The sequence below is a fragment of the Trachurus japonicus genome, chromosome 24 (assembly GCF_045865225.1).
Source record: "Trachurus japonicus isolate A0001 chromosome 24, Traja_1.0".
Lineage (NCBI taxonomy): Eukaryota > Metazoa > Chordata > Actinopteri > Carangiformes > Carangidae > Trachurus > Trachurus japonicus.
In genome coordinates this window covers 5,664,231-5,679,298 of record NC_140930.1, presented here as the reverse complement: position 1 = coordinate 5,679,298, position 15,068 = coordinate 5,664,231, and the positions used below count along the sequence as shown (strand labels likewise).

Sequence of the window (15,068 nt, the reverse complement as noted above, 5' to 3'; positions counted from 1 at the left end):
GTAAATGGGACATGATGTGCTGCAGCCTCCATGGATCCCTGTTAAAGGTCGGGCTGGATGTAAGTCTGTCCGAAGAGGCCTGAGCCCTGAGAGGAGAGTCCTCACTTATTGAATTAGGGGCGACAGAGGAAAAATACACTGCAGCGTCCCCTCCCACCATCTGCTCTGTCGCCCTAGCAACTTGCACCAGTGTCGCAGTAGAACGAGTCTCTGGAGGCACAGTGAGCAACAGGTTGTCAAAGCGGAAGGGATCTGAGGGTGCGGAGGGAGTTGCAGACGAAGAAGCTAAGTGCAAACTTGCCAGGAGTGGAGCTGGGGTGCGTTCAGAGGCCCGGAGGGATGTCAAGGCGATGTCAGATTGATTCTGCGGATGTGAACTGACTGACAGACCGACCACATGAGAGGAAGGTGATAAAACCACTGACGGATCGAACTCAGGGTCAAGCAACTCCGACTGTGACTGAGCAGTCTGGACTTCAAGGGGTAAATCAAGTGTGAGCGCCACAGAGGTGGAAGCCCAATTCCCCACCGATAATCCAGTGGGAGTTGGATTAATTGAACTGACTAATGAACCTGACGGGGCATTTCCCTCTAGGGAGGGCAAACCGCCTTTGAAAGGTTCTGATACAGTGCCAAGGGAACTCTCAGCAGATATTAAGTGGTATTCAGGGAGCAGTGCATCATCAACAACTGGCATCAGAGATTCAGTTGCGGCTTTAAAAAAGAGAGGAAGTGACAAGGAGGATGCTGTGTCAACTGTTGTCACTACAAAGTCCCTTTGAAGGCTTGAGGACAGAGACAGAGATGACAACAAAGAAGGCGGAAAGTTCCCGCTAACTCCATCCGACTCTGGAACGTGAGCAGATTCAGCAACGGCGCCTGTTCCTGAAAGCCTCCCCTCGGCATGCTGGGAAGAAGACGGTAGGAAGGGTGGGGGCGGCTCAGGAGGAGCAGAGGGTGGAGGTGGAGGTGGGGGAAGGGGAGGAGAAACGGCTGCGAACCAGAGGGGAGGAAGGGATGAGAGAGGAGCGAGGGAGTCGGAGGAGCTAAGGGGAGTGGAGGCTGGAATTTGTGAAGTAACGGCAGTGGGGGAGAAAGGTGGGAGGGGAGATAAGGAGTAGAGAGGGGAAGCAGACGTGTTAGAAAGAGAAGTTTTTAGAAAGATAGGAGGGTGTGAAGGAGGAGGAGGGAGCGAAGGCCTATGGAGAGTGAAGTGCACTGACGAATGTATCTGTCTAAATGCGTCTGTACTTGCGTATAAATTGTTAATCAGTCTGGTTTCGGCTGCCGGAAGTTCGACATCACTTCCAGCAGTGTTCGTCTCATACGCTCTGTCCTGAGGGTTTGAAGAAAGAGAGGAATATGATATCTGTGCTGGGTCCTCCCTCTGTGGCACATAGGAGGAAGAAAGATGTTTAGTGGAAATCTCCTCTGCAGGAAAAGCAGAGGAGCTTAGGTGAGCTGTGGGCAAAGAAGGTGTTGGCTGAATGAGGAGTGGGGATGAAAGGGAGCGTATATGGAGAGACTGTGTAGGTTGAAAAGTCAGAGTTTCCAAATGTTGAGGTGCAGATTGTGAGTATACACTCTCCTCTAGCCTCTGTCTGCTTGAACTAGTGCTGTTTGAGATGCTGGAATTGGACAAAGTGTTAGAAACTGTCACCGTAGGAGTCTGAGACCTGCTCCAGAATGTGGCCGTTTCCAGCATCAATCTGTCTTTTAAGGTTTGAGAAAGTTCGCCGCCCGCTGCGGAGCCACTCAGCGGGTTCTCTGAGTCATCAGGTGAATGTGTTTGGGTAAGAAAATGTTCACTTCCTCCCTCAGAAGAAGTCAGCGGGTGTGTGACAGGATGCAAAGCAACATGGGTCTCTGATACGATGGGTGTATGTTCGCTTATCGCATTAGGATTGAAAAAAGGCGGAGGGGAGGTGGTCGGTTCGTCCACAGGAAAGGCATCAACAAATTCATATAGACTAAAGGTACCGCCCTCCACAGCTGATTCATAGACAAATGGCTCAGTTCCTGATACATAATCATCACCCAGTGGCAACAGAGGATCTGTCTGGTTCTCCATAGCAACCGTTTGATTGCTGCTTTCACCACTTCTGCTTGGCAGTGACCACTGGGGAGCTAAAGGTTTGTTCTTTCTGTTGCCAAGAGCCAGTGATGCTGATGATGATGATGATGACGCCAGAGGAGCTGCTTCCACCTGTGGGGAAGATTCCTCGGTTGTAGGAAACTCAATGCTGGTGATTGGTTGGTGTGAAAATGTCGGCCTTGATGTAGGTTGAGCAGATGCATGAAAGCGACCAGTTGTATATGTTGAGTATCTAAAACTTTGGGTTGCGTTTCTAAACCCAGGTCCAGCAGAGTGTTTGAATCCATTTCTTTGTGTGGAGTCTGTGGACCTGACGGTGGTTTTGACCTCTGAAGACGGTTTGGTGACGTGAACCGATGCTTTGGGTGGCGCTCTGGTGGTGACTGGACGCCTTCCTCCAGTTGGCCTCTTCCTCCCCTGCCAGATCAAAGGGGTGGAGATGAATCCCAGGGAGGTCTTGGCGCTACGAAGTCCTCCAGGCCTAGAAAAGGAGGCTGAAGGTGGAGCTTGGTGACCAGGAGCTGAGGGTGAGAGCTGAGGTTGGTATGGTGGATATTGGGGGCTGGGGGCTTGGACTGGAGAACTTGATGGTCTGGATGCAAGGGATGTATGATGAGAATCTACTCCATGGGGGCCGGGAACAAAGGCAGGCTTGGCTTGTTTTAAGGTGGGTGGAGGGGGTGGAGGTCCAGGAGCTTGAGAAAGAAGAGATCCACCTGCTGTTAATCCAAAAACATGTCTCCGTCTTCTGTGGTGAGCAGCTGGACCAGCAGCCACTGGTCTGGAGTTCTGAAGAATGACCACAGCAGCGTCAGGACCTGAAGCTTGGGTTGGAGATTTCACTGTTGGTTCCTTTGCTGTGCCATGCAGGACAGAGATTAAACCAGATGCCATTATAGGGGAAAATCAGGTTACAGATGATAAATAAAAGTTGCAAATGCTTTTTCAAGCAAACAAAAAGAATAAACAATGGAGCTTGAGAAGCACCTGACACATCTATTTCAAATTTTCTTTGATCATGACTCGTGTGTTAGTGTTAGTGAACTGTTTTGATTGTGACTTATGTTTTATTTATTTGCTTGTCAGATCAGCTACAAGTGGACCAACTACAGCAAGAAAGGATCAGTAGGAGAAAAAAAAAATCATTGGATTGGATAGTTCTTAGATTAAAGAGATAATAGAACCACACAAGAGGAAGTAGTTTCTCCAGACACTGATGATAAAATCATTAAGCAAAGAAGCCAAACACAATTTAACTAAATTGGACAGCGAACAAATCAAATCGCTGATGAGAGAAAATGATACATTTACTAGAACAGTATAGTAAAAGGTTCAGGGAAGCAGCGGGAAAAAATAAATGTTTAAAAACTTCGATAACAGATTTTTTTGTTGTTGTTGAGAAAACGAGGAGAAAGAACAGAGATCACCTGGTTGGACGGGCCAGAGGAGAGGAGTATGATACCGACCTTCGTTGGCCAACTAGGCATGCATGATCGTCTTACCCGCAGAGGAAGCAGCAGTAACAGCTATGCTAGTGGTTGGTTGGTTAGTAGTTACTAACAACGGCAGAGCAGTCGTTCCTGGAACTGTTTGTGGAGGAAACAAACAGGAGAACCGACGAGAAACAGAAGAGGCCAAAGAATAGAACAAAAACAGAAAAAGAAAAGAAGAGGAGATGAGCAAGTGCTGAGCATTTTAGTGCTAGAAGCAAAAAATCTGACAGTGTTATCAAAATTAAATATTTTGCATTGTTAAGATACTTACTGATTAAACTGTGAACGGATCATTGATTAGCTGTTCTGTTTTGAGTAATTTTTAATTATATGTTGTTTAACAAATGAAAATGCCATGTGAATGTTTAGAAATAGAAAAAAATTGACATAATATAAATCAAGAATGAAACCTATAATTAGTTAAAGCCCAAGCATTTAGGTATGACTGTCCATGCTTGTAATATAGCCAGTGAAACATTACACTGAATTAAAGTTTTTATCATGCATATGAACATAACAGCTGGTTTCATGTTCTTTGAGAATAAGCAGTGACTAATTATACCTGATTTACTCACAAATAATCCCTTCTTTTTAACCATTAACGGGTATAATATCAGCTCTATCTTGGTTCTGTGCACCATATACACTGAAACCACATGCACTCATAACATTGTAAAGCCTCCTGTATATAGAATTAATTTTTTCACAGCAGAGGCTTCAGCCCAGCATCGTTTCTCTTACCATGCGTTGAGAGGTTAGTAGTTGGGTTGTTAGTGGTAGCAGGTGAGACAGTTGACGTGCTGCTGGTTGTCTGTTGGGCTACAGGGGAAGTAAACAATCACATAATTTCATGTCAGCTTTGTAGACATATGCTGTAGGGACAGTAAACCATTATTTATTGCCATAAATACATCTGGCACAGGTCTGGACTGGTTTGAATCCCACTTAGAGGATTACACATCCGGTGTTCCCCAAGGCTCCATACTGGGGCCTCTTCTGTTCAATATCTACATGCTCACACTAGCTCATACTATGGAAAACAACTAAATATGAAACATAAGTTATGCAGACAATACCCACACAACCATATCACCAGGGGAACTATAACCCCCCAAAAGTCAGCCCTAAATGTCAATCAATAAAGACAGAAACTGTAAATTAAGCCATTATTTCCTATAGTTAGTTACACTATTTCCTTATTTTCAGATTCTGTCATATACACAAGAGAAAGCGGAAGTCTAAGAGACAATAACAAAATAAACCTGTGGTTTCAACATTTATAAAAGAAACAAACGAGTCCCTACAGTAAATAATTCTCATCTCCTGATTTTTGCTAAAATTCAACTTTTTATTTATCATCTCTTAATCTGCATTTACAGAAACTGAATCACAGCTTCGCAATTTGGTGGAGAGAAAAGACATACTTATAAAAATGTAGTATGACTATTATTGCCTATAACGTCAATAACCTTGAAAATATGTAGGCTACAGTATGCTCATTGTATTGTAACAGTGTGCTGCTGCAGAGAGCTGCAGAGAGTGAAATGAGGGGATGAGAAAACGTTAGAATGATTGTTATTGATCCGAAACCCATTTTCTAGTACTTCCTGTCTTTGGAAACTTCTATTCACACCAAGGTGATGCCTCTTAAAACCTCTGCACATGCACACAAATGTTCCTTCACTTTACAGTCGGAAATGAAGATCCTTTCTCTTAAGTGACAAACATACAGACCTTGTATAATATGAAATGTCTCTCCTACTTGTGCAACACATGTGCAAATGTGTGGTTAGCATCAGCTGCACAGTTTAAACATGCTCACACTAATGATAAATGTAATAAAATGTACGGAGATGATGATAATGATGTAAATGACAATGAGGGTGATGGTAATTATGGTAATTACTAGTTGAGAGCTTGAGTACTTTCATATTGTTTCTTTTAGTTCTTTCATTATTAGTCTGAAACATGATATTTAGTCCATGTGTGCATGGAAAATTCATGCTTTATCTTTGCAACTCAAACTTTAGATTGTAGAAAAAGTAGCTTTACTTTAGCTAGCCTCAAGCTAACTGTAAAAATCCACCTTGAAACTAGCTTAAGCAGCAGCTGTATTTTAGCTTTGTATGAGCTACACCAATAACAAAATGATCATAAAGTCACCGGTACCAGAACAGGACAAAATCAGATGCACAACTTGTTCCATGAGATGGTAATGATATTGAAATATTGTCAGCTACCTTACCATGTGCTGTGCTGCTGGTTGAAGGAGCGTTAGTGGTGGGGGTAGCAGAGCTGCTGGTGGTGATGGTGGTGGTAGTGGTAGGCATAACTGATTAGCACAATGAGTCAGCATGTCAGTTACACAAAGCACACAACCACACTGCGATAGACAAGCTGTCAGCCTTACGTGGTTACAGGACCAATGCCAAAAGTCTTGGATATTAAAAAAAACAAGAAAAAACTTTTGAAAGTTGGCTCTGGAACCGGAGTCAGTTTGTTTGATTTTTTTTTAGCATGAAAAGTCAGATGGCAAACAAGAAAGCAGTGCAGCAGATGAAGCCTTACCAGAGGAGGAGGAGCTGGTTGTGCTGGTAATGGTGGAGCTGATGGTTGGGGTTAGAGGCATGCTAGTGGTAGGGGTGGTGGATGGAGAGGTTGGGGTGGTGGTGGTGGTGGTGGGGGCTGATAATGACAAATCAAAAGGACACAGGACCACGGATGGAAAACAAGATGGTGTGTTAATGCTGCCAGCTGCAGATCTGAAACGTCCAACGCTCTGTTTGGGTGAAGATCTTTCTATCGGCCATAAACGTGGCCGTGAATAAAAACCTCCCACATGCAGCGGTAGTAGCCTTACCAGAGGAAGTGGAGCTGGTTGTGCTGGTGCTGATGGTTGGTGTTAGAGGCATGCTAGTGGTAGGGGTTGTGGATGGAGATGCAGTGGTGGGAGGGGGGGCTGGAGATGTCAAATCAGAACAACAAGGACCACAGATGGAAAACAAAATGGTGTTAATGCAGCAAATTTGCAGATTAGATACAAGCCAAACAAAACCTGATATTTTCCATCAACTCTGAAAACTCTTTATCAGCTCATTGATAAATCCTCCCACATGCAGCGTTACTGGCAGAAGGTTCAGGGGGAGCTGGGCTGGGAGTGATTGAGGAGCACCAGTTGGACCCTCTAGACCAGGGATGGGCAACTCATTCCAAAAATAAAATAAAAGGGCCGCCGTTGCTGCAGGTTTTTGTTCCAACCAATCAAAAGCACACAGTTTGACCAATCAACTGTCTGAGGGCTGAGATCAGTTGATTAAATAAGTCAGGTTTGGTTTGCTGCTGCTTGGTTGGAACAAAAACCTGCAGCCACGGCGGCTCTTTGTGGAATGAGATGCCCATCCCTGCTCTAGGTTTTCAGACAAGTATCAACAATACAGTATCTATAATTATAATATAATAATTCTGTTATTATTTCTTTCAAGTTTGCTACGTAAGTTAAAGATTGGGTGTCTGGAAGCCAAGAAAAATAAAGTTATCCAACTGGATCAATCTTTTCTTTTTTTGTCTCTAAGTGGAGAAAGAATTGGCTATCTCTCTCATTGGTTATAGGACTTCATTACCAGGACAGAAATTCTAAAGCCTCCTCAGGTATATTTGTTTAGAAAGACTCTGCTTTATGGAAAAGTTTGGACAAACAGCCACTAAATTAGAGCTGGATGTACTGGGTCACTTTTGGAAAATCGTTCCATAGAAGTTTCTACGTCGACCAAACCAGTCACTAAGGCTGGCAGCAGAGCTCCGCCTTGAGTTTTCTACGGTTGAGATGGACTTATTTTTGTTTACATGAAAAGTCTGATGATGCTAATGGCAAATAAGAAAGCAGTGCAGCAGATGAAGCCTTACCAGAGGAGGAGGAGCTGGTTGTGCTGGTAGTGGTGGTTGGGGTTAAAGGCATGTTAGTGGTAAGGGTGGTGGATGGAGAGGTGGTGGTGGTGGGGGGGGCTGATGATGACAAATCCAAGGAAACAGCAGAATGAGAGGGACCACAGATGGAAAACAAGATGGTGTTAATGCTGCCAGCTGCAGAGCTCTACATGGGCGCAAATCTTTCTATTTTCCAGCATAAAATTTGCATTAACTTTGACAACTCTTCATGTGCTCATGGATAAAAACCTCCCACATGCTTGTACTGGAGAAAAATCATACTATGTGCCAAGTAAGGGAATTTCCCACTTCACTTAAAACTTCCACAGAGGATGCTGCTGTTCTTTGTTAGAAAGAAAAATCCTTTTTAAACCGATGAACAAAAATCTAGTTTTCCATAAATTCCTGGGAACATTCATCCACAAAAACTTTTTTAACATGCTTTTTTTTCTGAGAAAGAGTCAAATAAAGGTTAATTAACTAATGCAAAGATTTGATGAACCCATTTTCTTTAATGCAGTGCTAGATAATATTTAGTCTCAGTCCTCTTGAGTCGAGCACGTTCATCTGGATCAATTCATCATTGCAGAATTAGCCGAGTTTTCTCCCAGGTAGATAATGAATAATTGAGGGTAAATGAATAATAGAGGGTTTTTACTTTTAAATGAATTAGCTCCAAGCAACTTTTCACTGACCCTCGAAAGGTTAAACATGGCACAGCATCAGAGGGATGTGATTTCTATATGAGGGAAGTCTCTTCTCTAAAAACCATTAATGGTAATTGGTTTTCTGGTGATGAACTCTCAAAGACTTCCCTAAAAATCAGTCGGCCAGAGTGAAAGGGAGAGGGACTAACAGGAGCTCCATGGCTTCGGCTGCTATTGACAATTATAAAGAGATAAATGGGAAAAACATCAAAAATGATCAGCAGAGTCACTGAACAACATGAATGAGTGGTAAAAAAACAAAAAAAACAGGGTAGAGCAGTGGTTCCCAATCTTTCTTGGCTTGTGACCCCATTTTGACATCACACATTTCTGGCGACCCCGCAATCACGTGATCGTGGGGTTGCCATAAATTTGTGATGTCAATCAAGATGCGCCAGCTGAGATATTTTTATTTCAAATGGTTTTTTATGGAGTTTTCAAAAAAAAGCTGTAGTGAGAAAAAAGAAAACAAGTGAAACTGCCAAAGAGCTAATAGACACAATTGCATGAATGCTACACATGGCTCCAATCTCCTGTGTGCATCGAATATAATACGTATTAGATATTTGTATATGCTGCATTTTATTTGAACTTGATTTATATTTGAGAAAGGGAAAGTATAGAATATAGTTGTTTAAGATTGGGTGTGCTGTTTTTAATCATAGTTTTAAAAAGAATAGTAATGGTAATAGTAAAGGTGACAGAGGGTGGTGATATGAGAAAGACAAGAGGTGTCAGAAAATGATGGAAAAAGGAGGAGGGCCCTTAGGAGGAGGCTGGTGGTTGAGGGCGAGGTTGAGGGTTTGCTTACCGTCGGTGTTGGCATTAGTAGCATGGATGGAGTTAGTGGATGAGGCGGCGGGAGAGGAAGCAGCTGGAGGCAGCGACAAGGGGGAGGGGAGGGGGGGTCGGGATGGGAGGGAGAAACAGATGCAGAGGATGATGAATGGTTGTGAAGCTGCATCACAGAAGATCATCGTCAGTTCAGAACCTCGAACAGTTTGAGGTCGCGGTCTGTGGTACTCTGAGGTTGACGAGTGGACTCGATATTGTGTCAAAAATATCTCCGTCCTCTGTACTCTTACAACCAATCATGATGTCTCTCACCTTCAGAGTCCCTAAGGTCATGGACGGGTCATTAGCCAACATGTGTGAAGCTCTGTGGCTGAGACAGAGCTTCACTAACTGTGACTCAGCACTTCTGGAAAACCTATAACCTGGAACAACTGAACCTGCTTCTAAAACTCACTAAGAATTTCTACATTAGAACATTTTCTGACTTCAGGAGGTTTAAGGCAGCGCTGCTGGACATTACAGACACTGATGAAAGTCAAAACCTCCTGGGCCCAGGCTGTTCGTATAGTGAAAGGAGTGGAGGGGAAAGAGGTCAAATAGAAAACCAGCAAAGTTGTGTAATGAGATGGGAAGATGATTGTCTGGTACGTTTACACCTGCTGCATCAAGATAAAGAGTCTGAGACTTTTTCCTTCCTGCTCCAGCTGCTGTAGCCCGAAAACAATGATATTATTCACCACAGCGGCCCATTTAAAAGTCAGAAGTAGAAGTAGACGTAGAAGGGATGTTCTTTATGTGCTTCGGCTCAGGAGAAGTTTAACACAACGATGAGGAAACAGCTCAAACCTCGGTCAAACTTTCAACCCTTTGTCTTTTGTAAAACAGGAAGGACTTCTCTCAGGTGAAGGTGAACGTCCTGGTGGTTGGTGGCATTAAATCAATAGTTTCTGCCTTATCCGCTGTTTGTTGTGGGATTTACCGGTGAACCCGTGTTGCTGCTCTCCCATGGCCTGGTGACCTCGCCTGCTCTGCTCTGGTCATTATTCTCTGGAAGCTGCAGGCACAACCTCACAAAAACTGGCTTTTTAGAAAAAAAATGTCCCTCTGGGGCCTCCATAGTGCAGGACAGTGTGAGAACTGACATTTAGGGAGTGCGGTCGGGTCACGTCGTCAGCTACTGTTCTCACAGAGTCCGGCCGGATTCCTGATCATGTGACCTCCGGGGACAAAGCTGATTGGCCGCAGCTGAAGTTTTTCTTCAGGGCTGTGATCGCGCACGGACAGCGGTCTGGATTTAACGGCCTTGGCTCGGCGGCCGGACGGCACCCTGGAGTGTTCTTTCTTTTTAAGACTCTGGTTCCTTCACGTATGTTCCTCTCAGGAATGCAGACGCGTCATTGCAGGAAAATGTCGTTAGCAGAACAAACCTGAGGAGAGGCTGTTACAGATTGTTTGGTCACAGTGAGCAGCTGAGGGGGAACGCTTTCAGTCTTTTTTCTCATTTGAAGTGGTAGAAGAAGCAAACACAGCATTGTTTTCAAGTGTTTCTTCATCTGGACCGACATGACCCAGATCCCTCGTCCCTCGTTGGACTTCTTGTTTCGTCTCAGGCCGAATCAGTTTCAATTGCAGATCCCAAAAAACTATAAATCAAACGGCTTCGCAATCTGAACTCACTTGACCCTGAGGAAACAAACATTTCACAAAAACTTTTTCTTTTTCAGTTTAAGGTCAATTCCATGTGTTTTCATGCATGTGCATAAAACATGATTTTTTTTTTTTAAATATCAAAGTATTCAGACAAGATTTGAAACCTGGCTGAAGAACAGAGGAACAAATGAAATGGAAACATCTTAATGAAGAAAAACTAATGAAGTGAAAATCAGATCAGTGAGCGATGATGGTGATGATAATGATGAGGAGGAAGAAGAAGAGGAGGAGGCTGGAGCCTTTCTCACATTAACACATAAAACAAACAGAACTGTCAGATTTCCATCAGGTTTTCATCACAGACTCTCCAGCGTTTGAAGTTTGAAGTTTGACTGCAGCTTCAATCAATTCATGGAGTTAATATTCACACAGCAGCAGCGCTGGAAGGAAACTTTTGTATTTTATTTTGCCATTTTTCTGGAAATTCTGTCAAAATTTCTTTGTCTATTGACAAGAAGTCTAAAAAGAAACAGCACAAGACGACACCTTCATGCAGCTACATCTGTTATGCCCAATCATTAATAATCTGTTTACAATTTTATTTTTTAAAAATCGTAATAATTCAGAAGCCAATTTAATTATTTGAATGTCTGAATTTTTTTCCGGCTTTTACTCCTCTCTCTCTCTCTCTCTCTCTCTCTCTGAAAACGCTCGGAGCCTTTGCTGCATGTGGTCATCAAGGAAAAACTTACCTACCATTCCTGGCAGGAGGTGGAGGGTTTCACACCCTGTGGATAATCCAAGCTGTGAGCGCTGCCAGGGTTCGATTCCCGGCAGGGTCACGCTCTGACAACAATGCGCTACACTGGTACCTGAAGGTGATTTCTGAGTAACAGACTGTGTTCCCTTTACCTGAAGCTGCCTGAAAGACTCTGGTTGGCTCCGTTATGGAGTTACAGAACATTACATCACAGAAGAATCAATCTCCGACCTGAAGAAACGACTTTGCTTTTTTTTTTTTTAAAACCAATTGACTTGGTTCAAAGGAACTGATGTGACTGGACATCAAACATCTGCTTCAGGAAACTGCATCGTCATCGTCCAGGATGACGTTGAGTTTATTCTCAACTAGACGTGACATCACCATGTCAATTCAAAACATAACATGAACCTGAACCTGTGATCACTGGTTAAAGGGACAGGACACCAAGGTTGTGAGCAAATGCTGCATCTCGCCCAGATTGTGTTGTTAGTGGTTGTTTTTAAGTCAGTATATCCACAGTGGGGGGTGTGTTTATTTTCCCTACCTGGGCAGCCCAGTTCGACGGAGACACAGCTGGTAGTGAGTGGAGTGTTGCTGGGCGGGGACACACCTTTAATGGAGGGGAGGGAAGATTAAAAACACAAAGGTTAGTCATGTAAAAAACAAACAAAAAAAAAAACGAGTGGGTTTAAACACAGAAGCATTTTGTTTAAATGCAGCAGTGAAATGTGTTTTTAAAATTAAAGGCTCATTTGAGATTAGTGGGTTGATTTTAGATTGGATCGTTTTTAGGCTGGTTATCAGACTAGATTTATAAAGGTCAGGGATGTGGTTTGGGATCAGGCTATTAGAATTATTTTAGCTTAAAGGGATAGTTAAACATTTTGGCAAATTGGCCCATTGCCATAATCCCTATAGTCATATAGCAGTAGGTTCATTACCTTTAATTGTCAGTGCAAGCTATTTTTAGAACGGCGAAGCAGAGCCGTGAGCTGCTCAGAGCTACGCTATGGAGGCTCATGGGATTTCTTGGTTTCCCTCATCAAACTCATCAAATACACAATCCAACAACTCCGCGCATCAGCGGTTTTGCATGAATTTGCCTTGAAAACAACTTGTCCACCAGAGCGTTTTGGAGTTGTTGGATTGTGTATTTGATAAATTTGATGAGGGAAACCAAGAAATCCCATTGGCCTCTGTAGCGTAGCTCTGAGCAGCTTGCCGCTCTGCTCCGCCGTTCCAAAAATAGCTTGCACCGACAATTAAAGGTAATGAACCTACTGCTATGACTATAGGGATTATGGCAATTGGGCCAATTTGCTAAAATGTTGAACTATCCCTTTAAAAAAAACAAAAGAAAACTTCTTTAAGGAAACCAAACAAACCAACAAACCTTTATATGTCACATTTTAACATCATATTTAATCTCGTGGCTCTAGTGACACAGTCCTGTGGTCATATCCCATCAGGCACTAGAAACACCATTACCTCATTGGCAACAATTTCCCTGTGGGGACAAATAAATTACTACTACTAAATTACTACTACTACTACTACTACTACTCTGCCTTCAACAGAGTTTGTGGCGGCTCGCGGGAATCAGACCAACTGATATTTACTACAGGGACAAAGTCCATCAGAGCCACGGTGCACAAACAGCAGCCGACACTCAAACGCACCACAAGCACTTTACTCTGGCCTTTTGAAATGTGAAGTCCAGCAGCAGCACACACACACACACACACACACATATACACACTCTGGAGTGAAGCGGCAGGAATTCGGTGATGCTGATTGATTGGAGCTTCAGAGGAGCTGATGAGAGCTGAGGATTGTGCCCAGTCATAACCCCCCTCCTTCGTCCGTCTCTATTTTCATCTTCCTCCTCTTTCCCTTCATACCTCCCCGTCTCTTCTCACCTTTGACTCTTTTCTCACATTTCTCACATGTTCACCTTTTCTCCTCTACATCCTTATCCTATATTTTTTATATTTATACACATACATGCATACATTTACATGACACAATTTCAATTAGTTTTAACCTCTTACCACCCACTGGCCTGGCTGTGCGTTGTGTTGCTTATACAGTAATTAATGCTAATGAGTCCTGGGCGGGCCGGCGGGTGTTCATATATTTTCCTATTCTGCTTTTATTTAAAGGGATGGTAGCATTTTTTAAAAGTGAGGTTGTGTGATCTACAAATAGCCCCTAAGTACTTTAATTGCAGTAGAAGACTCTCTGCACTCCTCCCGTTAGCAACGCCAACTCTCTGGGCAGGGCTATGGGCTGGCGTTGCTAACGGGAGGAGTGCAGAGAGTCTTCTACTGCAATTAAAGTACTTAGGGGCTATTTGTAGATCATACAACCCCACTTTTAAAAAAAATGCTACTATCCCTTTAATTTATTCTATTCCATCTTTGTATTCCTCACCCTGGAGGGAAACCACACTGAGTTCCATTGTACAGTGTGTCATTTATTTTATTTTATTTTATGGACAAAAGTAAATGGACAGAAACTTCGGTGCAGACTGATCCACATTATTTTCAGTGTTTTACCCTCTGAAGTGAGATCTTGATGCTAAATGACTCTAATAAGACCTGGGTTCCTCTCTGCAGAGGAAGAACTAGACTTGATCCTGTCAACAGTTTTATTTTTTACCTGTTAAACCTGAAGTGCTGTTTTCTCCTCCTCCTCCTCCTCCTCCTCTCTCTCCGTCTGTCACTTCTTAATCTGTTCGACAACATGTTGTGATCGGTGGAAAGTGAAGGCAGCTTTGTGCAGCCAGACTACAGAGCGTGTCGACCAGGACGGAGACAGATCCATCACTAATAATCAGCTATAATCAATCTAATCGAACAGCAGCAGGTAGCCGGGTCTTTACTGTCAAAATGTTGTTATCACATGTTTCCATGTTTTTCACTTTTCCACACTCTGAGTCTGTTTGAATTTAAGACGGAGAAAAAAAAACATCAATCAGGACGAGGAATGTTTAAAATGCAAATGAATTAAAAACAACATAACCCTTCCCCTCCTGTCCAGCATGTTGCCCCTGTGTGTCTCCATCAGGGTGTCGCCGTGGTGACAGCAGCTGATGAGCTATAATTAATGTAAGGACTCAGCAGCAGCAGCAGGCAGCGCACTATAACTCACTGTCATTACCGGGACAACACGCTGCAGCTGTTACAGTTGGACCGGACTCTCGCTCCGCAGCGCTTTCATATAAACTCATGTTCAATAATAAAACACTGTGACGCTCAGTCGCTTCATTAAAGCTTTTCCACTCTCCGTTCCCGGCCAGCGCTCACAGTCTGGACTGGGCTGGACTGGGAAAACGTCTCAAGAGCTTGAGGGGTTGAGATCGTCTCTCTGTGGTCTGGACACGTCGTCTCCGTCCTGGACGTCTGGACCTCTCTAGCAGATCTAAAGGCTGAACTTCACAGCTAGTTACAGGATTATTCTGCAGTTTCCGTCCACCAAACTTTAGATTTTGTGATTACTGACAGGCAGGGCCGTTGCGTAGGGGAGAAGGGTAAGGGCCCACAGTCCTGCAGGGCCCCCAACAACCCCCAGTATCCTAATCTTTTTTTGACTAAATTATTGTGCATATAACCCCGACTAATACTCAAAACCATAAAACA

At 43.5% G+C, this 15,068-nt stretch overlaps 1 protein-coding gene across 2 annotated transcripts in view; it reads right to left on the bottom strand.

Annotated features, from left to right (window-relative positions):
- The window catches only part of adgrg6 (adhesion G protein-coupled receptor G6), a 103,875-nt gene that overhangs the window by 47,456 nt on the left and 41,351 nt on the right, over positions 1 to 15,068 (bottom strand). The window contains exons 8-10 of one of the 2 annotated variants that reach the window (XM_085770121.1): positions 11,972 to 12,037; positions 4,330 to 4,407; positions 3,598 to 3,681 (exon numbers count right to left, since the gene is read on the bottom strand). In XM_085770121.1, coding sequence (XP_085626247.1) covers positions 3,598 to 3,681; positions 4,330 to 4,407; positions 11,972 to 12,037 — 228 coding nt within the window. The remainder of the gene's footprint in view (positions 1 to 3,597; positions 3,682 to 4,329; positions 4,408 to 11,971; positions 12,038 to 15,068) is intronic. The other variant, XM_085770122.1, reaches the window with a different exon arrangement.